The 24,703-nt window shown below is 31.7% G+C and overlaps 1 protein-coding gene across 1 annotated transcript in view; it reads left to right on the forward strand.

The window, feature by feature from the left end:
* LOC134706530 (F-box/LRR-repeat protein 4-like) overlaps positions 1 to 24,703 on the forward strand; it is a 37,816-nt gene that overhangs the window by 6,753 nt on the left and 6,360 nt on the right. Inside the window, exons 8-14 of the mRNA XM_063565552.1 lie at positions 228 to 340; positions 1,709 to 1,818; positions 3,078 to 3,207; positions 4,131 to 4,223; positions 21,458 to 21,565; positions 22,330 to 22,416; positions 22,795 to 22,899. Coding sequence (XP_063421622.1) covers positions 228 to 340; positions 1,709 to 1,818; positions 3,078 to 3,207; positions 4,131 to 4,223; positions 21,458 to 21,565; positions 22,330 to 22,416; positions 22,795 to 22,899 — 746 coding nt within the window. The remainder of the gene's footprint in view (positions 1 to 227; positions 341 to 1,708; positions 1,819 to 3,077; positions 3,208 to 4,130; positions 4,224 to 21,457; positions 21,566 to 22,329; positions 22,417 to 22,794; positions 22,900 to 24,703) is intronic.

Below are 24,703 nucleotides of genomic sequence, written 5' to 3' on the forward strand. Positions count from 1 at the left end.
AATAAAGTTAATTCCCAAAAAACATTCTCATTTTGCTTACCATAGATTGATTTGCATGATATTTTTTTTAATTTCTTCAGCTGCTTGCTGGAGAAAAATTAGCAATGGATATTTACAGTTCTTGAGTTATGTTGCTTATAACTTTATATGCAAAAAGAGGGGGGGGCATCATCTGTGTCTGATGGACACATTCCCTATTTATCTATAAAATATTTCTGATTTTACAGATTAATAACCATACTCTGCAATGTTTAAAAAGCAGATGTCATCACTTACAGCAGTTAAACTTATCATGGTGTGGTGGAAACAGAGGGATCATGCAGAGCATGACCTTTGGAATGTGAGTATACTACATATACACATAGGTGAGGTTCATGTAGAGAATAACCTCTGTTAAGTAAGTATACTTCACATAGGTGAAGAGCATGTAGAGCATGACCTTTGGAAGGACAGTTAGTATACTTCACATAAATATTCAAATATTCCACCACTCTTGGAAAGATGATAAGCTGCTTCTAAGTGATTTCATTTGACCAGTGAATTGACCACAGTTTAAGTGTTAATTGCATTTTAAATCAAATTTTACAGGAGGTCAGACATTTTTATTGCGAAACCTATCATAGTTTTCCAAAGATTCACCTGCAAGTTACCTGTCCATTTAAACTTTTGTAAGTTCTATTGTCCCATCTAACAAATACAACAGGTATTGTTCTGTTTAGTTTATTCAATGGGACCTTTAAATTTCTTGCAAGAGAAATCTATCACTCACTGATTAATTTACCTGAACAAAAAATTGAACTGTCAATGATGGAAATACATGTACAAATATGTAATTATAAAACTGCATGTGATGTTGTATTTATTCAATCAATAACACATTTTCAATTTGTTTGATATGAACACTGATTTAAAAATTAAAAGTTGATTTCTGATCAAATTTAAAAATTTTACCTATTAAAATTGGCTATTTTTTAGTCTGTTCACAAAAAAACTTAAAATGATAATGTTTAAATAAAGGTCTTCATAAATGTAGTCTTTATAACTGAACAACCACAAAAGCATGCAAGTTCTTTTGAAACATAAATGCATGCAGTAGTAAAAAAAAAATCAGAAATAAACTTTTTATTATTAAATCAGTGCTTATATTCAACAGATTGAAATATATTATTGATATTGAATAAATACTGTATCACATGCAGGTTATGTGACTCAGAGTTTATACATGTATTTCAATCAACAAAGAAGATAATTTTTTGGTCAAGCAAATTAATCAATGAGTGATAGATTTCTCCTAGAAGAAATTTAAATGTCCAAGTGAATAAACTACACAGAGAACAATAGCTATTGTATTGATTCAAAGGGACAGGTAAACTTGCAAAAGTTTAAATACCTTGGTAAAGAGCAGACGACTTTGTGGAAAACTTTCATTTGGTTCGCTATGAAAGTGTGTCTATTTCTTGATGTCATATTGTGCAGATTTTTTAGCAGTGCTCTAAAAGATACCAAATATGGATATTGGTGGAACGTATTTTATATTTATAAAGAAGTGAAAAGTACAATTTTCTAATCTTTAGCCATAGGATGCATGTTTTGGTATAATTATAAAGAAGTTGTAATTAAAAACTTTGAAATTAACCAAATAAGATAACTATGTTGGTATAATTGAAAGAAATGATATTTACGTTTATTGAAATTCAATTTATTTCAGCTTTATGAAAGAATGTGGCAGTGAGTTAAACACTCTGTACTTAGCTAACTGTAAATTTGTTGACTCAGAAGTGTTGAGGTTGCTATCAGAATATTGCCCCAAATTAGCAGGTAAGTTTGTCTATGGTCATCAATATCCCTGGATTAATACATTGACATACTTCTGGTCAGATATTGATATAATTGTTTAAATATTCTGGTCCTGGATTTTCAGCTGAGTAAAACCTGTGTAAGATATTTTTATGGAAATGAAATGTAATACCTCTTATGATTTGGTCATCTGTCAATTCCACATCAGAGTCAATGGCAGCCATGTATGTTTGAATTGCAGCCATATTTGAGGGGGTTTGGAGGGGTCCTGATTCTGAAATCCCTGCTAAAAAAACATGAAATCCTGAGGTCTGGAATTTGAAGAAATTTAAATCCTGACATCCTGAAATTAGAAAAAAGAATTCCCCGATCTTGAAAGGATCAATCCCGAATATCCAGAGCTTAAAATACCTGATCCAGACGTCCCGAAAAATGTCCTCACTCCTGCCCGCCTTTGAGTTGTTTACCATAGAACAGTATAGAAGTATAACATCAAAGAAGAGATAAATGTAATATGTGGGGTGCTTTCCCAGCATCAATTGCAGATAACATTTCATTTACAACCAATTACACATAGTCCTTTAGAGATCCTGAAATGACATATATGGTCTATATGCCACATTGTGCTTCTTTGTTACACATTTGTTTGTTTTTATAGGTAAAAACACAATGTTAACTGCTGTATCACTTTTTTTTTTTTTAAATATTAAACATATTTTATTAACAATCACATGTTACATCAACCCTCAGTTGCCCAGGGGGCAACTAAGGGGACCCCAATTTTTAGTCTCATTTGTCGGGGAAAAAGCAAATGAGAAAAAAAAACTCCCACCATAAATTATTAACATCAACCTTTATAAATATTATCTATCCTTGTACAAATGTACATGTACCTGCAATCATTATAAATCGATATATCTATACCTCTCACCATATATAATTATTTGAATAAAGCATATTTTTTATCTTTATTTATTTCTCACTATTTTTTACAATTTAACGTTTTATGTTTGTTTGTTTTGTTCACACATCGTTGTCATACTAATGGAATTTGATGGGACTGTCATACAATTGAGAGGTTTAGCTAGCTATAAAACCAGGTTCGATCCACCATTTTCTACATTAAAATATCCCTGGACCAAGTCAAGAATATGACAGTTGTTATCCATTCGTTTGATGTGTTTCAGCTTTTTATTTTGCAATTTGATTAGGGACTTTCCTTTTTGAATTTTCCTCAGAGTTCAGTATTTTTGTGATTTTACCTTTTGTTCTACTTTCAGATTTAGATCTACAGAGCTGTATGGGATTAGATGGTATTGGATTAATTCATTTAACAAAATTAAAAGGATTAAAGAGACTTAATCTGTACAGAACACATGTTGATATACATAGTCTTATAGCTATAATTAGGTTAGTATGTATAACAATGGAATCAGGAAAAGAGTCAAAGAGAAACAACATGAACAAAAAGCACAAGAACAGCCCATGGCCACCAAAGGGTTTTCAATACAGCAAGAAAAATCCTGCACCTGGAGGCGGGTTTCAGCTGGCCTCTAAACAAACATGTGTACTAGTTTGGAGAAAATGGGCATCACACTTAACATAACATATGTAACTGAACCAAAATTAAAAAAAACATACAAGACAAACAAAGGCATGAGGTTCCTGAATAAGGACGGGTGTAGAAACGCGGAGGGTTTTGATAGTTTTCTTACCTCCCATTATACATCCAGCCAATGTAGAATAAACAAACACACAGCAATACGCACATAAAAACTCAGTTTAAAAGAAGTCCAATGTCAGAATAGGTGTTAGGAAGTAACTAAGCAAAATGACAAGGATGCATAAATTAACAAAGGACTACTAGTAGTTACTGATAAGCCAGCTCCAATTCAATTAAATTTAACTGATTGAAATATTATGTCTCCATCATATGAAAATTAAGCACAATGCCTCTTGTAAGGGGTTTAGTATCAAAGAACATACCCTGTAGCATGCCAATAACTGGTTTTAGAATAAATGAGTTGATTTCAGATGCAAAGACCCTATGTGTGAATTAATATAAATTTCAAAATTTGCCATCTTTAATGACCTGAAAGCAGTATTGTAACTATATCCCTTCTGGATAAGTCTGTTTAAAGGTTTGGTTACCCTTTGAGATGAAAGCTGACATTTGTGTGCTTTGTATAGAATATTACCTGAAAAGATTGAATGTGAAATACCTGAACATATAAGATGTCTGCATATTGATTGATATTTAGAACATTTGTTGGACACTTAATTAGATTTTTTCTTAAAATGGACTGAAATTTTGAACTAATATTCTGTTTCAGAACTTCTCCAAACCTTGAATGTCTTAACTTAGGATCATGTAGCAGGATAAATAATTTTGATGAAGTAGCCATTGAACTAAGTAAACATTGCAAGTAAGTCAAGTTTTGTTCCAGTACATAAGGATATACTTATATATATGGCAAAAGGAGCAATTTATATGTACATTTGTAGTAAATAATAATAATCTATTTTATTATTGTGTGTCATATTGATTGACATACATATCATACAACAATATTAAAACATGCATAGAACAATCAATACCCAGCCATATCATTTGGCTCATGAGACACATTGCACAAAATATATATACATGTACTTTTGAAGCTCTGAATATCTTTCTTTCTAATTTTTGAAGTGAGGGAGAAATTTGCATTTTTTAATATTTTATATAAATTCCATCACTGCAAAAAGTTTGTTACAATATTTTTCTACTCAAGACAGTTAAATTTTAATATTTAAAGCACTAGGAATGCAGTCTAAGACTTATGTGTTCAAACAAGAGCAAAATTTATTAGAGACTTAAATTCTTATTTTCATAAAAATATGTGTCACAAAAGAATGTTTTGTTGAATAATATATTTGTCTATTACACATTTCATTCCAATGATAAATGTAAAAGTCTTTTTATATGAATTTGGTTAAATATACTTACCATGAAATTACATTTATATTATATAGAATATGTTTGCTTTCACAACATGTTCTCATCGCAATTACCTAGGTGATTAAAAATTACATCCATGAGATGTACTCACCTACGTCATAGTTCACCTGTGTAACATACACTAGCTTTAGTTTTAATTTTTGCGTTCAAGAGAACGCATCACTGGCAGACCCATTTGGAAAATCACCGCGATTTTTGTAAAATATTCGGTGTTTTTTGGCCAATCTCCGCGGAACGGATAAAAAATAGAGGTTCATCGTAGATTTTCCGTTTTACAGAATATTTTGCGGTTCTCCGGAGATTTTCCGTGTCTCAGGGAATTATCCGTTTGTCCGATAAAACGGGTGTGTATTGAGTCATTGATAGAACCAGTGATGCGTGAGCGACGGTTATTAAACGGTCGGTTGTATAATCCGTTATGCGTGAGCGACGTTCAATCATTAATTGATCGTTGTATTATCCGTTAAGTGTGAAGGGCGGTTGTATTGAGGTACAGATTGTAATATATGTAGAAGTTTACAGAACTATCATTAATGATTGAGATATACGGAATTTTCAAAAATTTATCACATAATGTTTCTGTAAATTTAGAGAGAAACAGATTATATATTTCTCGGGGTTAAAGGTTTACTTTTATGATTGAAAAATACATGTGTATGTCTGAGGCCGAAGATCATTTAAACTTCATTGGCAAATAGGAATTTTTAAAACGATCTTAATCACCTGCTGATCCATTAATCTTTCAGAATGAAATGCACATTTATACCTCTTGGGGTTGAAGGCATATATTAGCAACATTAACAATATGCTACGATGAGATAATGACAAGTTGCGAATTTTAGTCCGAATGTGTTTATATATGAGCATATGGACATACATTCATCTTTATAATTAATCAGTTCATCTGTCATTTGTTTTATTAAATTACTTTTCAATTGTGGTATAAATACAATTTAATCATTGTGTAAGACGATTTGAGAATAATGCTTTCATCGTAAGGGAGCTACCATTTGATTTTTATGGGGGGGCTAGGATGAAAAATTTTGTCCTGCTTTTTTTTTTAGTTGTAATCTCTGTCCTGCCTTTTTATTTTTTACTCTATTCGGTCCTGCCTTTTTTTTTACTAGTTTATCCTGAATTTTTTTACCCAAATTGTCATCCTGCCTTTTTTTTACCAAGATGCTCATCCTACCTTTTTTTTTACTCAAAACTCCTGTCCTTCCTATTTTTTTCAAATTTCATCCTAGCCCCCCCATAAAAATCAAATGGTAGGTCCCTAAATACTTCAGAAATTATAATTGATTCAAGAACCGTTTATTGGAACAAAAATAAAATGAACGGCCTATAGGAAGTTCTAACCTTAGTTGATATCAGGGGTCAATTGGTATAGCAGTATGTAACGTAATACAACGATCGTCGATGCATAATATGCATATGTAAGTATACAGTATGCATGCAACTGGATTTCGACAACTCGTGGGTTGTCTTTTAGACAAAGAAGTTCCATTTTAAAGATATGAAAGTACGTCAATGCACGTCTTGTAAACTAATCTGTTACTTTTTGAAATATAAATAAGTTATATTTAAAAGATTGGATGGTTATTTCACACGTATTAAAGTTCTTCTGTCATCATTACTGTTTTTCGATTATTTTTTGAGAGTTCAATCTTAAGACATTTATGGAATATTTGCCACTGGAAGTTAAACAACCAACAATCAATCATCTTATTACAAAATTTAAAATATGCCTGAGCGATAATATTCTTTTAAATTTTAATGTGAAAGACAGTTTCTCCATTTATAAGAAGGCACTTCCAGGTCTAATTTTAAGTGTATCTACATTCCGGGACTGAGATTTATTTACTATACTAGCAAAAAAAAAAAGAAAAGAAAAGAAATGATGATACGTTTTTTTTTTTTAATAATTAAATAATTGACGTTAAAAATATATGTAATTAACTTGATCTAAAACTTGACCTCGCTCATGATAGAGAATGTTAAAAATCAATTGTGTCGACTGCACGGGATTTTCCAACGGCGGGAAATACCCTGTAACTATAAACACAGGTGATGTTATATACTGACCGATTGTGGAATGTCAATTCAGGGTTAAAGTGATGTGTAATGATTGACATTATCGTGCGCTTGAAAGTTGAGGCTCTAGTAGGTTCATTTCAATTGATAATCGAAAATCTAAAATCATTTTTTTTTTCAAATCAACGATGAAGTTTTGAATATTATGGAAGGGATTTTTTTAAAGACAACGGAGGTACCTTAAAAGTCTATAGGAAAATATACAAATAAAATAATATAAAACAATTTCTAAGGTCACAACTTGTATCTTATAAATCAATGATAAAGCGACTTCACCAGTATTAACAGTTATAAGATTGCAATCAGATGACTTTTAATTTTGTTTGTGTTTCAGGACTGGGAGTGTATACGATTACCTTATATTACATTGTATTTACAAATGTTTGTTTATATTGCTTGACCCTTATGGGTGTAATTTTGCAATAAAGATTAAAAATATATACTTAGGATGTTCCATTCTCAGCATTGTTTCTTGTCTGTCTGTTCGTTTGTTCGTTCGTCCGTCTGTCCCGCGTCAGGTTGAAGTTTTTGGTCGAGGTAGTGTTTGATGAAGTTGATATTCAATCAATTTTAAACTTAGTACACATGTTCACAATGATATGATCTTTCTAAATTTAATGCCAAATTAGAATTACCTCATTCCGTCATTCCACTCAGGGACTTTCTAGTCCCTGGTCTGTTAAACATAGAAAATGATAGTGCGGATTGGGCATCCGTGTATACTAGTGACACATTCTTTTTTTTAATTTATAAAACTTGTTCTCAGTGGCAGATCCAGATTTTTTTATATATAAGGAGAGGGAAGACTAACTGATAATGTCATGAGAGGACCAGCTCCAATCATTCTCAAGTGATTCCCTACATAATCAATATTTATTTTTCAACAAAAGGGGCGGACACCGTGTCATTCCCCCTTTATAGCCGACTGAGAAACTCAAAGGGCTGTTTAGGCAGTCAATGTCGTCAAAAACTTCTATGTGTTGTATAGCCAGTCATTGTGTCAGTGTAAAACTTCCATGTATATCAATCAATCAAATCAAGACTATTAAAAACTCCCATCAACGCCATTCCCCACTAAATCCGGCTCTGGTTCTATTAATTTCATTACTTCTTCAGCATACTAGTATCGGTAGCATGTGAGTATGGTAGCACTCCGTATATATATAGGTCTGTAGTTTTGCATGTATGACACTAACAGTTGGCCTAACGTATTAGAAGGCCAGGGTTGGAAGGTCATTCAACATTATGTGGCTCAATTGCAACTATATTTTCTGTGAACTTGAAGTGCTACCTAAGCCGTGGCCAGGTGAACCCTACCCATTTTTTTCAAAGGATTTTGCAATAGCACATCGAAACACTTCCAGCATTCTATATTTTTTTCACCAAAAAAATTGTACCTCAGCATAATACAGGTCATGAGGTACATTTGTTTGAGGAGGGGGTTTCAATTACGGTTCTTAAGTTTAATTTCCTGTTACTACGAATTTTCGGGATTTTTTTTTTATCAGATTTGCCCTGTTGTCTTTTCTTTTAACTCCGTGTAAACCCTCACACGCGATGTTTACAAAATTATTTAATTGTTTCAAAAATTAAATTTGTTGTATTACCTCTTTTAACAAAATAATATTTAGTTAGCTTTTTTTGCGCCTTTTCAAAGTCCAAGCATTGAACATTGCAAACACATATAGATATTTTCAAATGAATTAGAAAATATCTTCCCAAATCGACAGAACGTACACAGAGATATTTGCCACTGGTCTTTACCCAGTTAATGATTCACTCTTAAATGCATTTCTCAAAAAACGATGGGAAACAGAAAAAAAACCAGACTATATCTTTTGGATAAACAGCCAGGGACATTTCCAGACATGAATATAACTGCATGGACCATCGCTTACAAGTTTTGTGACAGAACAGACTTACAACTTTACTATAGTACATGTACAGTGCTTAGAATTGTCTCATAATTTTACTCCAGTTTACATAGTGCATTCTTTTATGTTTTATGATAACAGAACTGTGTTTTATCAAGGTTTATCATAACTTCTATGGTTTTATGATAACTGATTTCTGAGGAATATGTTTAATAATGCAAACTTTATTTAAAGATACGTTTTTTTCCAATAGGCGCTAAAGAAAAGCACCATATGAATATTCATGAACCTACAACGATTGCTCAAAATCGTTATTTAAAAATCCTGTTTTTGAGATGTAGATTCATTTCAATACAGAAATTTCGTCTATATATTAAGTTTCACAAGTGTATAACACGGACAAGCTATCAGAAGGTACATTACTCCCATTTTGTTTTGGTGTGAACCATCGATGTTTACAGCAATATCAAAGAATAAGATGATGATGGTAGAAAGAACTATGGGCGTCATGTGGCAAATATTACATGCATATCGGACCATGAGTTGTCAATCTGTATGAAAAGATTTCCAATACAACCATATTATTGAGAAGGAATGTTTACATGCTATACACTCGTACTAGTATTGCAGGGTTCTTGTGTCGTTCACCTTAAACACACATCTTTTTAACAATGTATAAAAAAAAGACAGAACCAATTTAATGTCATATATCCCTATTTTTTAATATAACTATAACAAGAATACCCCTATTTAGCGGACAAACTGTTTATTCTTTTTTCTGTTATTGAATATTGAATACCAAGAAGGAAAAAAAATCCCGAAATTAATTTGAAACTTTGATACTCAATAGTTTTCCAGCAAAATATTCACATCCCTTGGGGATAATTAGTGTTTGTCCAGTGGCATATATAACATGCATGTCGGAACAGGAAATTTGGCATAATGTACTTTCAGAACCATGTTCACATCATTATACATTATAGCCAACAATTGTGATGACGAACTCCTTCCTTTGTTCGAGAACAATCTTGTTGAAATAGAAATCTGTGATTTTACTATGTCCATAACTTCGATGAACCCAAAGCAAGTTAAATATCGACCTGTATTTAATTCAAATAAGTTCTCTTCTTCTTCTTCTTCGTCCATCGACATCCCATGATAACATACTGTTGTCATACGAGGACTAGTTTATTTACAAAACTTTTAACCCAAATAAACAAAATGTATGTTTCTTTCTTATGTTCAATGTAAAAATGTATATTATTTTGAATTGCAACTATCTATAGTTCCTTAACTTTCTATCAAGGCGTATAAAAGAATGGTCGATTAGTGCGTATATTTTTGTTAAATCAACATTTCTTGTATGTTTCAAACTGTCCTTCACTTTTGAGAACGAGTACTTTCATTTCCCCAAATTTACCCTAAAAAATGTGAAAACAGATTTTTATTTTATCAAATCTTTTTTTTGGGGGGAATTATTTAGATTTTTATAAACAATATTCTTTACACCAGAAATGTAATTTATAAACAAGCTTATGCGTTTAGTAATGACTAGTATATCAGACACGCAAGACAGAGATTTATACTACATGTACTATACACCTGATAGTTCAAAATGGAAAGTTTCAAGTTATCGGTCGTATACACTGATCAATACCCTTAGAAGTGAAGCGATGCATGAACTTGCAAGTCCGACAGGAAATCGCTTGAATACCTGAACGTGTCACCTCACAATACATTTGGGAGTAATACCTTTAGCCATGCTGGTGATCAGACAAGGGAAGGTACGAATTTATTAAAGTAAGTTTATTACATAAAAGAATTATGAACAAATTAGATTTTCGAAAACAATTTTCACGGAACACTTATTTACGCTCTTTAATGACTTTGAACTATGACTTTTTTACCAATTCCCATATAAGAGGGTATGGATGGGGGTCTGTTATTCTGTAAACATTTAATTTTCACCCCATTTTTCTCTAATCTTTAAAAATTTAACCCCTTTTTTCTCTAATCTTCCAAAAATTAACCCTTTTATTCTCTAATCTTCTATTTTTTGGCTCATTATTCTCTAATCTTCATTTTTTAAGGGCATTATTCTTTAATCATTTAACCCCATCCAAACCCTCATATAAACAGTTAAAAACGACAGACCTTGGTTACTTTTAAAAAAAACAACACCATTTTCCGTATCAAGTTAGTTAGTCGGACAAAACAACCGTACGATTGACACGATATCGACACGCGATTACGACTACATAAGGCTACTATGGTTTTGGTCCTTTGTGGTTCATAGACATGGCGACACGCAGAGAATTGATACTCTAAATTTAAAATCGATGGTGATCTCTTGTCCAGCAGAATAAAACTTTAATACCTATGATTTTTAGCATTTTTATACAGAATGCAGGACACAGATCCTCCTTTGCTGGAAAAGAAAATTGGTTGATTATAGAGGGAATAACTGAAGCGGCCGCCCCGCCCCCTCTTATGCATTTAGTGCATATGAAATTTTCTGGATCCGCCACTGGTGTGCTAGCTAATAAATTATATATTTTCACTACTTTACATTCTTAGCCCGTCTGTGTGAAATGCTCTGAGCTTCATCAGGGCCACGCGCGGAGAAATAGCTGGTATCCCTCGATCGTTTAATAAATTGAATATTCATGTGTGCCTAAATGGTCATAAATATATTTCATTTTACAAATTAAATGATTATTCATCAACCTATGATCACCTATGGTCCGGTAATAACTTTTATTTTTTTTATTTTCTTTTTGTTTCAATTACAATTTGCCGTTCGTTTTTTTAAAAAAAATTACACGGCTAATCATTTTAAGACAAAACCTCGGACCAAACACTTCGACTAAGCTATTATACTGACTAACTTGGAAAAATAAACCCAGATAAATGAGATTTCTATGGAATTTTTAATTCACCAGTTAATCAGAAATGTCCATCTCTAATATTTCTTTTGCATTTGATGTTGGTTTATATAAAACAAGTGAAACTGCGAGCTACTGCTCACTGATGATACCCCCGCCGCAAGTGGATAATATTAATTGTGTAAAAATATGCACGTGTTCGGTAAACAGGAAGTTTTCGAGTGATAAATCTGAAAACGCATCACACGGTATAGCTGACTTATATTAACCCTTAAACCAAATTTTAGAAATCCTTGTATTGTAGTTCCTGAAAAAAATGTGACGAAAAATTTTCAACTTGGCTATCATGTGTAAAATCAAACAAGTGTTCGGTAAACAGGAAGTTGTTGAGTGATGAATCTGAAAACGCGTCACACGGTATAGCTGACTTATATCAAGCCTGAAACCAAATTTCAGAAATCCTGGTAGTGTAGTTTCTGACAAAAATGTGACGAAAAATATTCATGGGACGGACGGACTGACTGACTGACGGACTGATGGACTGACGGAAGGACAGACAGAGGTTAAACAGTATACCCCCCTTTTTTCAAAGCGGGGGTATAATTAAATATCTTACAATGCAAAGCTAGTTGTTTGCGATGATGCGTAGCTGCATGGTAGATTACTACGTGAATTAGATCATTTTGATTATCTTTGAATTCACTAACACGTGGCTGTTGACACATTACACACAATATACTTAAAATACCTGGGGCAATTTACACTTCTGGTTTATTGTCCCTTTAACCAGCCAGTGTATCTGTGTATGGTGTATTTATCTACCGTGCAAGGGTTGTGTAGCCAGTCAAGGTCGTTAAATGTATCTCTGGCTCCATTGACAGACTACCATAATATATTCGAAAGCGGATCCCGGATTTTGAAAAAAAAGAATGTGGAAGGACGTAAAGACAACATTACAAATTGGACTAGTGTACATGCAACATTCAATCTATTTCTTGTGTGACAGTTTACTGACTGTCAAACCCGTGTTCAATTTATTATTTTGATAGTGCCTTGAAGATAGCTGAGTAAAATAAATATTTTTTTAAACAAGATATATACATGTAGGGAGCTCTATTTTTACCAACCCGCTCATGAAGATTCATTTTTTCTTATATTTACTTCCTGAATGACACGACTCTAGAAATGTTTGCCACTGGACATCAATTTAAAAATTAAATAGAATCAGAAAGTCATGCTCGAGCAAATTACATTGAGAACGGAACTTTATAGCAAGATATATACTATAGTGTATACAGATTGTATTTGAACACATACGAGGGTCTTGAATATTGTCTTATAGTTGTAAGTAATTTTTCTGTAGTCTTCATATTTTTCCCCATTATTCTATATTCTTTGTTTTCTTGGTGTCTATTTTATTTACTTTTTTGGCCCTTTGTTGTGCACTTTTTGTCCATATATATTCTCTATTCTTCTATATAAATCCTATTCAAACCCAAATAAACATACACAATCAAAATGTTCAACTCAAAACCCCAGTTGACTTGTCATCCATGGAATTTTTCTCAACCGTTGAGAATATAACAAATGCTAAACGAGTCCGTTTAAAAAAAGATGTGGTTTGATTGCCAATGAGAAAACTCTCGATAAGAGACCATATGACACAGAAATTAACAACTATACATGTAGGTCACCGTACGGCCTTCAACAATGAGCACAGCCCATACTGCATAGTCGGCTATAAAAGGAGAAAAAGTCTAGGAGTCCATTGCTGATATTACATATATATAAGATTAATGTATCACGTATACGTCTGATGCTTAATTGTTGGGGCTCTGCTGGAAGGCAAAATATTTAGCTCTTTACTGACTAGTATTTAACAACTGAAACTAAATAAGTTAAAGTCTAAGTTATGAAATTCAAGGAATCTATACATGCTATAACAGCAAATTTGAACGGAACCAAAACGAAAATTAGTAAAATAATAAGTATACAACTTGCATTTCAGCATTTTAATATTGGTAATTATTACTGATGTAATGCGTAAATAAGTTATCCTACACAGTGGAACAAATGGGAAGCCAAAGTACGTTAATGTCTGAATTAATCTTCTGCAAAAACAATGTCATTTTGTTTATTTTATCTGGTTAAATCTTCTGACATCAGACTCGGACTTCTTTAGAACTGAATTTTAAATGTGCGTATTGTTGTGCGTTTACTTTTCTACATTGGCTAGAGGTATAGGGGGAGGGTTGAGATCTCATAAACATGTTTAACCCCGCCGCATTTTTGCACCTGTCCCAAGTCAGGAGCCTCTGGTCTTTGTTAGTCTTGTATTATTTTAATTTTAGTCTCTTGTGTACAATTTGGAAATTAGTATGGCGTTCATTATCACTGAACTAGTATATATTTGTTTAGGGGCCATCTGAAGGACGCCTTCGGGTGCGGGAGTTTCTCGCTACATTGAAGACCTGTTGGTGACCTTCTGCTGCAATTTTTCTATGGTCGGGTTGCTATCTCTTTGACACATTCCCCATTTCCATTTTCAATTTTATTTCAATAAACTGACTTAAATAAAATTCAAGCAAGTTAAACTGTAAGCTTGCCGCCGTTGATACCCCCGCCGAAATATTTCGGTTCACAGGAAGTTGTTGAGAAATGAATCTGAAAACGCACCACACGGTACAACTTACTTGCATAAACTCTGTAACCAAATTGATAGATACGAAAAAGATAGATATGGAAAAAAAATACTTAAATAAATGTTTAATTTACATGTAATGCATCTTTGTGTAAAAAAACGTTTGAATTGGCTGATCTTTTTGAAAAGCATGCTATTTTGACGGTTACGGATTCAGACTCATTAAGGATGCATTTCTTTCTAACACAAACGATGCAAACGGCTAAGCTCGCACATGTTTTGATCATTTCTTTTAAACATACGTTTGCAAATTTTTCAGAAACTTTGACAAACTATGCAAACGCTAAAAATACGTCTACAGTTTGTCGTTTGTTAGTACAAACGCTGCATTTGTTTCTAACTTCAACCTGATTAAACGAAGTATTTGTTTCTACGTTTGTAAAAAAGTCTGGTTACCAACAACATTTGCATGCATTACTGAAAATTCAAACAGGGTCATTAAAGATTTATCAAAAGATGTAATTGTTTCTACTCGTGTAGCGTTTAGAAAACAGTAACACACGCGACGTTTACAAAATTCTTGTTAGAAAGAAATGCGGCCTAAGAAAAATCTTTTTAGAATCACAAGAAGTTCTGATAGGTCGTAAAATAAACTTCCCATCACTTTATTCTTTTCACATGTCAATTTAAAGAAAAAAAATTCTCAACGATGTCATAATTGAAAGCACGAGGAAGGCTGACCAAAATGTTCAACTTGCGACTAGTGATTGACAGGTATGATTATATCTTGGGGCTCTTGTGGGGAGCGTGGTGTCGGACGCAAAAAAGATTTCCAGTATTCATATATATATAAATGTCGATCTGATGTGGAAAATTGTGAGTTTTTTTTAATAGCACAAAGGAAAAGACGTCAGAAGAGTTAGAAGAGTAACAATGTGTAACTATAAACGTATTACTCGTTTATAATCTACGAGACTGATCAGATCGAAGTTTGATAAAAAAAAAAAAAAAAAAAAACATTCAATATCAAACCTTCTTGGTTGGAATAAACATGTTCAATGTATACCTGCAAATATGTCTTAATAAATTAAATTGTGTATTTAAATTATCTCTGTTGAATACAATACAATTTATTACATGTATCTATGATATCCTCCATAAATAAATATCTGCACAGGTAAAGTTAAATTCGGATCAACAGATTGATTTACGACCTTCCGCTTGTCCATGTTGTATTGCAAAAATATCACAGCAGGTGTTACTCACAGTAGACAAGTGTCAAATCAGTATGACATTATGTCGGATTACGGCATCTGCAGTAATTAAGACCCTGTTTTTACTGTTTTTACAGGAACTGATTTATCTTAACATGACAATAAAGAAGAATTTTGTAAGGTGAACATATTTGTAGTACTGCAAAGTTACCACGTGCATTTTCCTGTTCATTGGTCACATTTAAATAGATTATTCTTTATTGAACTAAATTCGATATTTAAATTGCAAGTAACTTTAATATCAAAACCACAGATTTTTATTTCTCGACTGAAAAGGGTAATAAGACGGTTGTAAACAGTGTATATAATCACAACGATCTATTAATAACCGCTGCTCACAGATAACGGATTATACAACGATCTATTAATAACCGTCGCTCACGCATCACTGGTTCTATCACTGACTCAATACACACCAGTTTAATCGGACAAACGGATAATTCCCTGAGACACGGAAAATCTCCGGAGAACCGCAAAATATTCTATAAAACGGAAAATTTACGATAAACCTCTATTTATTATCCGTTCCGCGGAGATTTGCCAAAAATCGCGGTCATTTGCCAAATAGGTCTACCAGTGCATGTTTCTCGTCGGCAAGGATTTTTAACAGTTTACTGTTGAAAATCCTTATGTTTTATAAAGACATTATTTGTTTTTGGAATATCGGTATACGATTAATTTAATGTGAATCAGAATACAGCGCTTCTGCCAAGTTTCTGATATGCACGTTTTCGTCATTTTTACAGCTTACGAGTCTGGAAATACGACGACATAGAAAATGACCTTTGTTTAGCCGCCATTTTCAAACATTAAATCGGGTCCGAGGAAAGGCAGAAGTTAGCTGTCAAAATCGGACATGTAACGTGAGTGCTACGTTTTTAAAAAGATATATATTTAAACGGATGTTTATTTCTTTTTTTCACGCTCAGGTGACCGGATTTTCACTGCATTAGAGCAATGCTACGAAACGGGTCGAGTGTAAAGTTTGGATAAAGTCGATTGTTTACAATTTGCAGTCTGTACACGAGACTGTGTAAACATATCACTATATTAAAATCAGAATAGGAATTTTGACCAGATCTGATTGTTTTTCATGTGGAAAACGTCCGTATGGGAGCGTATACCACTATTGTCACTAGAACCTCAATTGGTTCAGTCGATTGTTTACAATTTGCAGTCTGCTACGTGTACGCCTGGTACACGAGACTCTGTAAACACATAACTATATTAAAATCAGAATAGGTATTTTGACCAGATCTGATTATTTTAATGTGGAAAACGTCCGTATGGGAGCGTATACCACTATTGTGACTAGAACCTCAATTGGTTCAATAAATTTCAATCAGAAAAGGGAATCTGCCCATTTCTGATTGTTTTATTTGGAAAATGTTCCATACAGGGAGCGTAGACCAACAGTGATACTGTTTTAACAGTTGATAAATACATCACAATCAGAATAGGGATTTTGCCCACAACTGATGATGTTTATTTGGTTAACCTTCCATTCAGGGAACATGAACCATATTTATTGAAAATAAAACGTGCTCAATGGATCACTATAGAATTTAAAAAATAGAATAGGGATTTTGTCCAAGTCTATTTGATTAATGTTGACATGTTTCATACAGGAAACATAGGAACTAGAACAACATGCATGATTTAGAATCTGTAAGTTTCATTCATTCTAATAAAATACAGATTTGATATCTTACATAAAATTAAATCATAACTATTTATTGATTGCACATTGATATTTATGGAGCATAGAATAGAATTGCACGTGGATGATTGTTGCAAATAAAATAAATTAGAATCAGACTAGTGAATTTAAGTCCAGGTCTATCTGATTTTTCTAGACATCCTTCCAACCAGGGAACATTATGTCTACTTTTATTATATTTTAAAACAACACAAGCATAGCTAATATTTGGTTGCACATTGTTTTTTGTGATGAACCAATAGTTTAGTCAATTAACATATTTGCTCATATTGATAATATATTGAACAAGTGTCTGGAAATAGTCAAGACAGATATTAAAGACACTAAAATAATACATTGTTATCTAGTACAATACAAATGTGATTGCAGTTCAAACTTTAAGCATACCAATACATACTTCTTTTAAATATGTCCAGTTTAAATCAGGACAGTAATTCTTAGAAGCCTGAAATATTTTTCCAGAACAGCAAATTGCTGTAAATATTAATTTTTTTTTTTACTGATAAATAATTCTCCAATGCTCTAACAGACATGGAGACAGTAAGAATGGAGCACTGTTCTAAATACAGTTGATCGCTTGTGACAACTCTTTTTACTAATATTAAATTTCATGGTCAGTTTACTTATGGCAAGAAGAACATGAATATTATAAGTATAAACTGCTATAACCAATTGTTTATTTTTGTCGGCAGTAAGGAAACAAAGGCTTTTATATGTTTTTATGTAAACATTAGAATGTCTATTGAATAAAGAGTTTAGGGGATGCCATGATGCATTTCACAAAGACTCATTCAAGGTAATGGCTTGTATATTGATTACATAATTCAGAGTGTACATTGCCAATGCATATAATATAATATGTACTAATTCTGTTTTGTTTTGAGTACACAAAAAAGAGGTGATAACGTAAGACTTAAGAGACTATCTTACCCTCACTATATGGGAATCACTGTCAAATTATACATATATCTTCCAATCATGAAAGCAAAAGGAGTTTGGATGCTCTTTTAAAGATAGAAAATTATGCCTTAATTTACATCTTAAGTTTTCTAAGCAATGCCAACAGATGGGCAAATTTCTGCTATAAGGATTCATTCATTGGGTCTGTTTTATTCTTAATGTGAGATTGGTAGAACCCAACAGTTTATGCAATGGCTACACATTGTTTTTCCTAGTGTTAAATATTGATTCAGAATTCTGAAGTATAGAGGACTCAAATATGCTGATTTATAGAAACAAGATTATCATTAATTTAGATCTTGTACAAAAATTAGTAAAATATTGGTAAATAAATAAATAAGATTTAAAGCATTGTGGATGCAGGATTTATTTAAAATGCTAGACATTATCAGGTCTAGGAAATTGAAGTAGTTCTCAAGATTTGAAACTATCTATTATACAGCTCTTTATATAAACCTTTATTTAGTCAGTCTTTACGAGATGCAGTAAAAAAGAAGAGTTTTTTGTTTATTTTTGGAGTAACACATGATGTACCAATATAAACATATAATACATATACTTTTCAATTGGTTCTCTAATCTCAAATTTTAGCACCAGTGTAGAAGCAGTTAATCTAACAGCAAAATAAATGAAAAGCAATTTATTCAAAAGACTGATGAATAGTAAGCAAATAGCTTTCAATAGTCTAAGAATAGTACATGGAAGTAAAATATAGTATGATAATTCCATGATCATATCAAATCAAATGCGAGACAATTTCTTAATATTATACCTAAATATTAAAATGTCACTGTTTATTTTTATTTTTGCTCATTATAAGCATAAAGTTACAAAAATCTAGTCTGGTCAAAGTCAAGTTGTGTATTATCTACATGCAGGAAGGTTTTCCGAATGCATGTGATTTTAATCTCGGAATTAATGGTAATTATTCACTTTTCAATTTCCATATTACCAGCCAGAATAATATACATTGTAGATATATAGCATAGAGTTAGTATCTCATACAAGAATATGCTACACCAAATTGAAATGTGTTTATTTTAAACAATTACTTTAAATTTTGATTCAATATTGTTTTGAAAGATGTGATTATTTAAATCACATTAATTTTGTTTTTGCCAAATTTGGGGACAAATGCAAATTTTTTCTGAGTGACTAAGTTAACCAAATGATATACCAAAAGATGTTTGGTTGATATATATTGAATCATATCAGAATGTATAGGATTCAGATGAGGTGAACCAAGACAGAAATAAAATGAGCATTTTTGATAGTGAAACCATTTCTGAAATAACTAAGAACACTTAAGGATACTGCAAGTTAGTACAAGTGTTTTCCATATTGCCAAACAAGTGTTTTTCTTTAAATACAACTATAGAAATATATTTGACAAGTTGCATTTTAGTATTTCTGATAGCGAAATAATTTCTGAAATTAATATAAACAATTGTCAAGAGCAACATACAAGAGTTGTTCATTATGTCAAATTTTTGTTTCCTTAAATTTGGAACTGTACATGGCAAGATATTCTAGAAAGTTAACCGTTGTGAAATGTTAATTAGAAATATCAAAACATTTTATTTTAGACAGATTTTTCATAGCTGGAGAAAATCATCTGTTAGCATTCTTTTTAGATTTATAAGGACAACAATCATGGCTTTAATTCAGCTCAACATCCAAATATTCTGTTGAAGTAGTATATCAATGGAAACATTTATACTGGAACTTTTCCACTGATTTGTCCATTTCTGTATTTTTACACTTGAGTAGTCCAATACAAAACTAAAATATTGTTCATGGTTGAAATGGTAGACATTGTATTCAAAGGTTCTATCACTCATAGAAATTTTATCAGATTTTTAAAATTTAGTCAGTTTAGAGAATTGTCATTATACAATATGACAATAGTACAAGACTTCTCTTGATGAAAATATTTTATTCTAAATCTATAAAATATTAAAAGTAGTATATCTAGCAGAGAAGCAAATTCTCAGGGACTATAACTTTAAAAAAAGTTTAAAGATTAATCCAGATTTCGCATAATCATGAAACAACTTTGGTTTGAGTCTTTAATAAACTTTGATTGTATTAAGGACACCTATTTACAAAGTATATTTTAATTGATTATAATTCTTTAATTAAGTAGAAAAGAATTTATTTCGAAAGATGTGATATTGATCAGGTTATCAAAAGACGACAGCAATCATATATTATCTGTTATTATATTAATATAGAGAAAACAATGGAAAGGTAATAATGTTTCCAAATAAACTTAAGTTTCAAAGTGGAATTAATGAAATTAAGGTTGGATTAGTTCTTGTCGATTTGTACAAGCAAAAAGAACAACCTATTCAGAAATAAATGCTTATTTACTGTCGCATCAATATTACAACACATTTAGCTCATAATGAAGGAGCTTTAATATAATTATTTCTATACTGACCTGCAGATTATTTATCTATCAGATATAGAAAGATGGGGTATATATATACATGTGAGTGCCATTGAGACAACTCAGCATCAAGTCTATTAATTTTGCATACTTGTATTTATACAATCTGCAAAGTTTGCCATTGATATACATATAGTTATGCAGCATAGCTTCATTGTATAATAAATTCAGTAATTTCGGTTTTTACTAATATCCGTATTTTACAAAATTTAATGGAGTTACTTTTTAAAAAAGTTTCACATAATTTTTTATATGTTGAAATTGCATGTGTGTGAGAGAATTTATCCTCCACCAAATGAAATACTGCTTGTTAATCAGTAAATATTCTATATAATATAAATGTAATTTCATGGTAAGTATATTTAACCAAATTCATATAAAATGGTAATTTTTGAAATCTCAAGAAGAGATTTTATATGAATTTATAGGGTTAAATATACTTACCACAATCCACCACCACCCCTGGAATAAATTCAGTTTTTTGTTCACTTAATTGAAATTATTCAATTAAACGACAAATTAAAACTAAAGCTAGTGTATGTTACACAGGTGAACTATGACGTAGGTGAGTACATCTCATGGATGTAATTTTTAATCACCTAGGTAATTGCGATGAGAACATGTTGTGAAAGCAAACATATTCTATATAATATAAATGTAATTTCATGGTAAGTATATTTAACCCTATAAATTCATATAAAATCTCTTCTTGAGATTTCAAAAATTACCATTTTTCTAAAGTATTTTTATATATTATAGGAAGCTGAAATCCTTGGATTTGTGGAGATCTAGAACTATTACAGATGTTGGTCTGAGGGCTCTGGCTTATAACTGTCCAGATTTAGAGGAACTAGATTTAGGGTGGTGGTGAGTTAACTAAAAAGACAAAAAGGGACAAACAAGAAACATCACAACAAACTAGAATATAACAAAAATGTAATATTAACCAACAAAAGTTCTAAACAGCATGCTTCAATGTTAAAAAAAAATCACAACAAATGAACTAAACAACAACAACAACACTATTAATAACTTGCATGAAAAAATCAACAAAACAGTAAAAAATGGGATAATAAATAAGACAAAAACACCTCTAAATTCTAATGATATGATGCAAACTTGATAAATGTACAACAAATGACCACCTTGAATGTGAAAAAAATGCACACATATACTGATAACTTTACACAGTTGTAGAACAATACCTGTGGATGTACATAAAGGAATACAATATTGGTCCTATAATCTAAAATAAGGGAGATAATCCAACTATCAAACTTCAGTGTTTTAATATATGGTAATATATTCTCATAAATGCAACCACTTTTGGTTCATTTGTCAACTTTTCTAACCTTTATCTACAAAATGATGTTTAACTTAGTGCTAATAAAATAATGTAGATTGATGATATAACTAGTTTCAATTGGATGAAAACTACCAAATTGAAATATAATGTAAATTTTGGACCAAGTGTAATTTCTCTAAAATATAAGTTATGTTTCTTGTGTTATTTGAAAATTTAAAGGTATTTATTTTTCAGAGATAAGTGCCTATGGATGATCAGTAAATTGTAAAGTAGTTTAGATATTTTAAGGGTGTGTTCTTATGTTTATTTTATTTTTATTTTTCAGTCCAGAACTAAGATCAGGAAGTTGTTGTTACCTGGATCTAGTTGATAGATGTCATAAAATCAAAAAGTTATACTTAACTGCCAACAGGTAAAGATAAATTTTAAATAAAGGTACCAGATAAATAAAACAATTATTGATATTTATTAAAACAAAAACACAAAATATAAACCATATATAGAAATTGATACCAAAAAGACAGATTGGATAAAATTAGATATTGTTACAGGTGAAAGTATAAATTTCTTTTTTTCACTTCTTCAATTTTAATGTACATGTATATCTCTCAAACCTTTTAAAATGACCTTTCAGGAAAATTTAGTGTCCTATAGGAGTAATATGATGATCATTGTTGAAAATAAAGCATAATAATATGGTCAATATTACTGATCAGAATATAGAAATACTCAATTGATTTTAGTAGCTTGATTTGCATTGATATGATACATTTATTTGTATTTGTAACAGGACAGTATGTGATGATGATTTGAATGCTATTGCCTCTAACTGTCCAGATTTAGAACAACTAGACATACTGGGAACTAGACAAGTCAGTGAGGGATCTGTACTTAGGTAAGTCAAATTATCTATACAGTCCTATCATTTGTTGTCAAGCCTGTGACTTTTGTTGCAAAAGCAAGACATAGCGATCCTACATTACGTCGGCCTCCACAGTATATCAGTATTTTACCTATAAATGGACTTTGTATTTTCTGCCAGTGAACAGAAGTTAATTTTATAATAGGAAAGACACTGGGTTCTGCAGAACCCTTACAATTTTTCATTTAATGGTCATTGGAACACATTCCATTTGGTGAATACTGAATTCCAAGAAAAATCCAAAATGGACATGAAAAGAGGCATGGTACATGTGAACCACAAAATATTTTTTTTAACGAATGACATATGAAAAAAAGGCTTGTACACCAACTTCGACAAAACCACAAAATTAAATATTCATGAACATGCAAGATATCAATTTTTACCCTCACAAGCACTATGATTCAAGCTTTGCCTATACAATAAAGGTGATGGTAAATACTATTCCTAGCAGAATATGTTATTCATTCACAAGCTCATGCAACATAAAATTTTGCCCAGAAGAATGTTCTCTAAATTTTCACCTATATTATATATTTCATTTCAGAGTGCTACAGAATTGTCCATAGAAATCTATGTTTTTAATGTGTTACATGTGCATTTTGTTTCAGAAAGCAACATTCTTGCTCTTATATGATATAGTTTTATTTGATCACAATCAACATGTATATTTTCGTTTCAGAAAGCTACAGTCTTGCCATTAAATGATAATGTTTTAATTTATCACAATTAACATGTGTATTTTCGTTTCAGAGTGTTAAGTCCTACCCCAGGATGATAATGTTTTATTTTATTACAATTAACCATGTACATTTTCTTTTCAGAATCCTACAGTCCTGCCCCAGGATGATAATGTTTTATTTTATTACAATTAACCATGTACATTTTCTTTTCAGAATCCTCCAGTCCTGCCCCAGGATGATAATGTTTTATTTTATTACAATTAACCATGTACATTTTCTTTTCAGAATCCTACAGTCCTACCCCAGGATGATAATGTTTTATTTTACTACAATTAACCATGTACATTTTCTTTTCAGAATCCTACAGTCCTGCCCCAGGATGATAATGTTTTATTTTATTACAATTAACCATGTACATTTTCTTTTCAGAATCCTACAGTCCTACCCCAGGATGATAATGTTTTATCTTATTACAATTAACCATGTACATTTTCTTTTCAGAATCCTACAGTCCTGCCCCAGGATGATAATGTTTTATTTTATTACAATTAACCATGTACATTTTCTTTTCAGAATCCTACAGTCCTACCCCAGGATGATAATGTTTTATCTTATTACAATTAACCATGTACATTTTCTTTTCAGAATCCTCCAGTCCTGCCCCAGGATGATAATGTTTTATTTTATTACAATTAACCATGTACATTTTCTTTTAAGAATCCTACAGTCCTACCCCAGGATGATAATGTTTTATTTTATTACAATTAACCATGTACATTTTCTTTTCAGAATCCTCCAGTCCTGCCCCAGGATGATAATGTTTTATTTTATTACAATTAACCATGTACATTTTCTTTTCAGAATCCTACAGTCCTGCCCCCGGATGATAATGTTTTATTTTATTACAATTAACCATGTACATTTTCTTTTCAGAATCCTACAGTCCTGCCCCAGGATGATAATGTTTTATTTTATTACAATTAACCATGTACATTTTCTTTTCAGAATCCTCCAGTCCTGCCCCAGGATGATAATGTTTTATTTTATTACAATTAACCATGTACATTTTCTTTTAAGAATCCTACAGTCCTACC

Source organism: Mytilus trossulus, chromosome 2, assembly GCF_036588685.1.
Source record: "Mytilus trossulus isolate FHL-02 chromosome 2, PNRI_Mtr1.1.1.hap1, whole genome shotgun sequence".
Lineage (NCBI taxonomy): Eukaryota > Metazoa > Mollusca > Bivalvia > Mytilida > Mytilidae > Mytilus > Mytilus trossulus.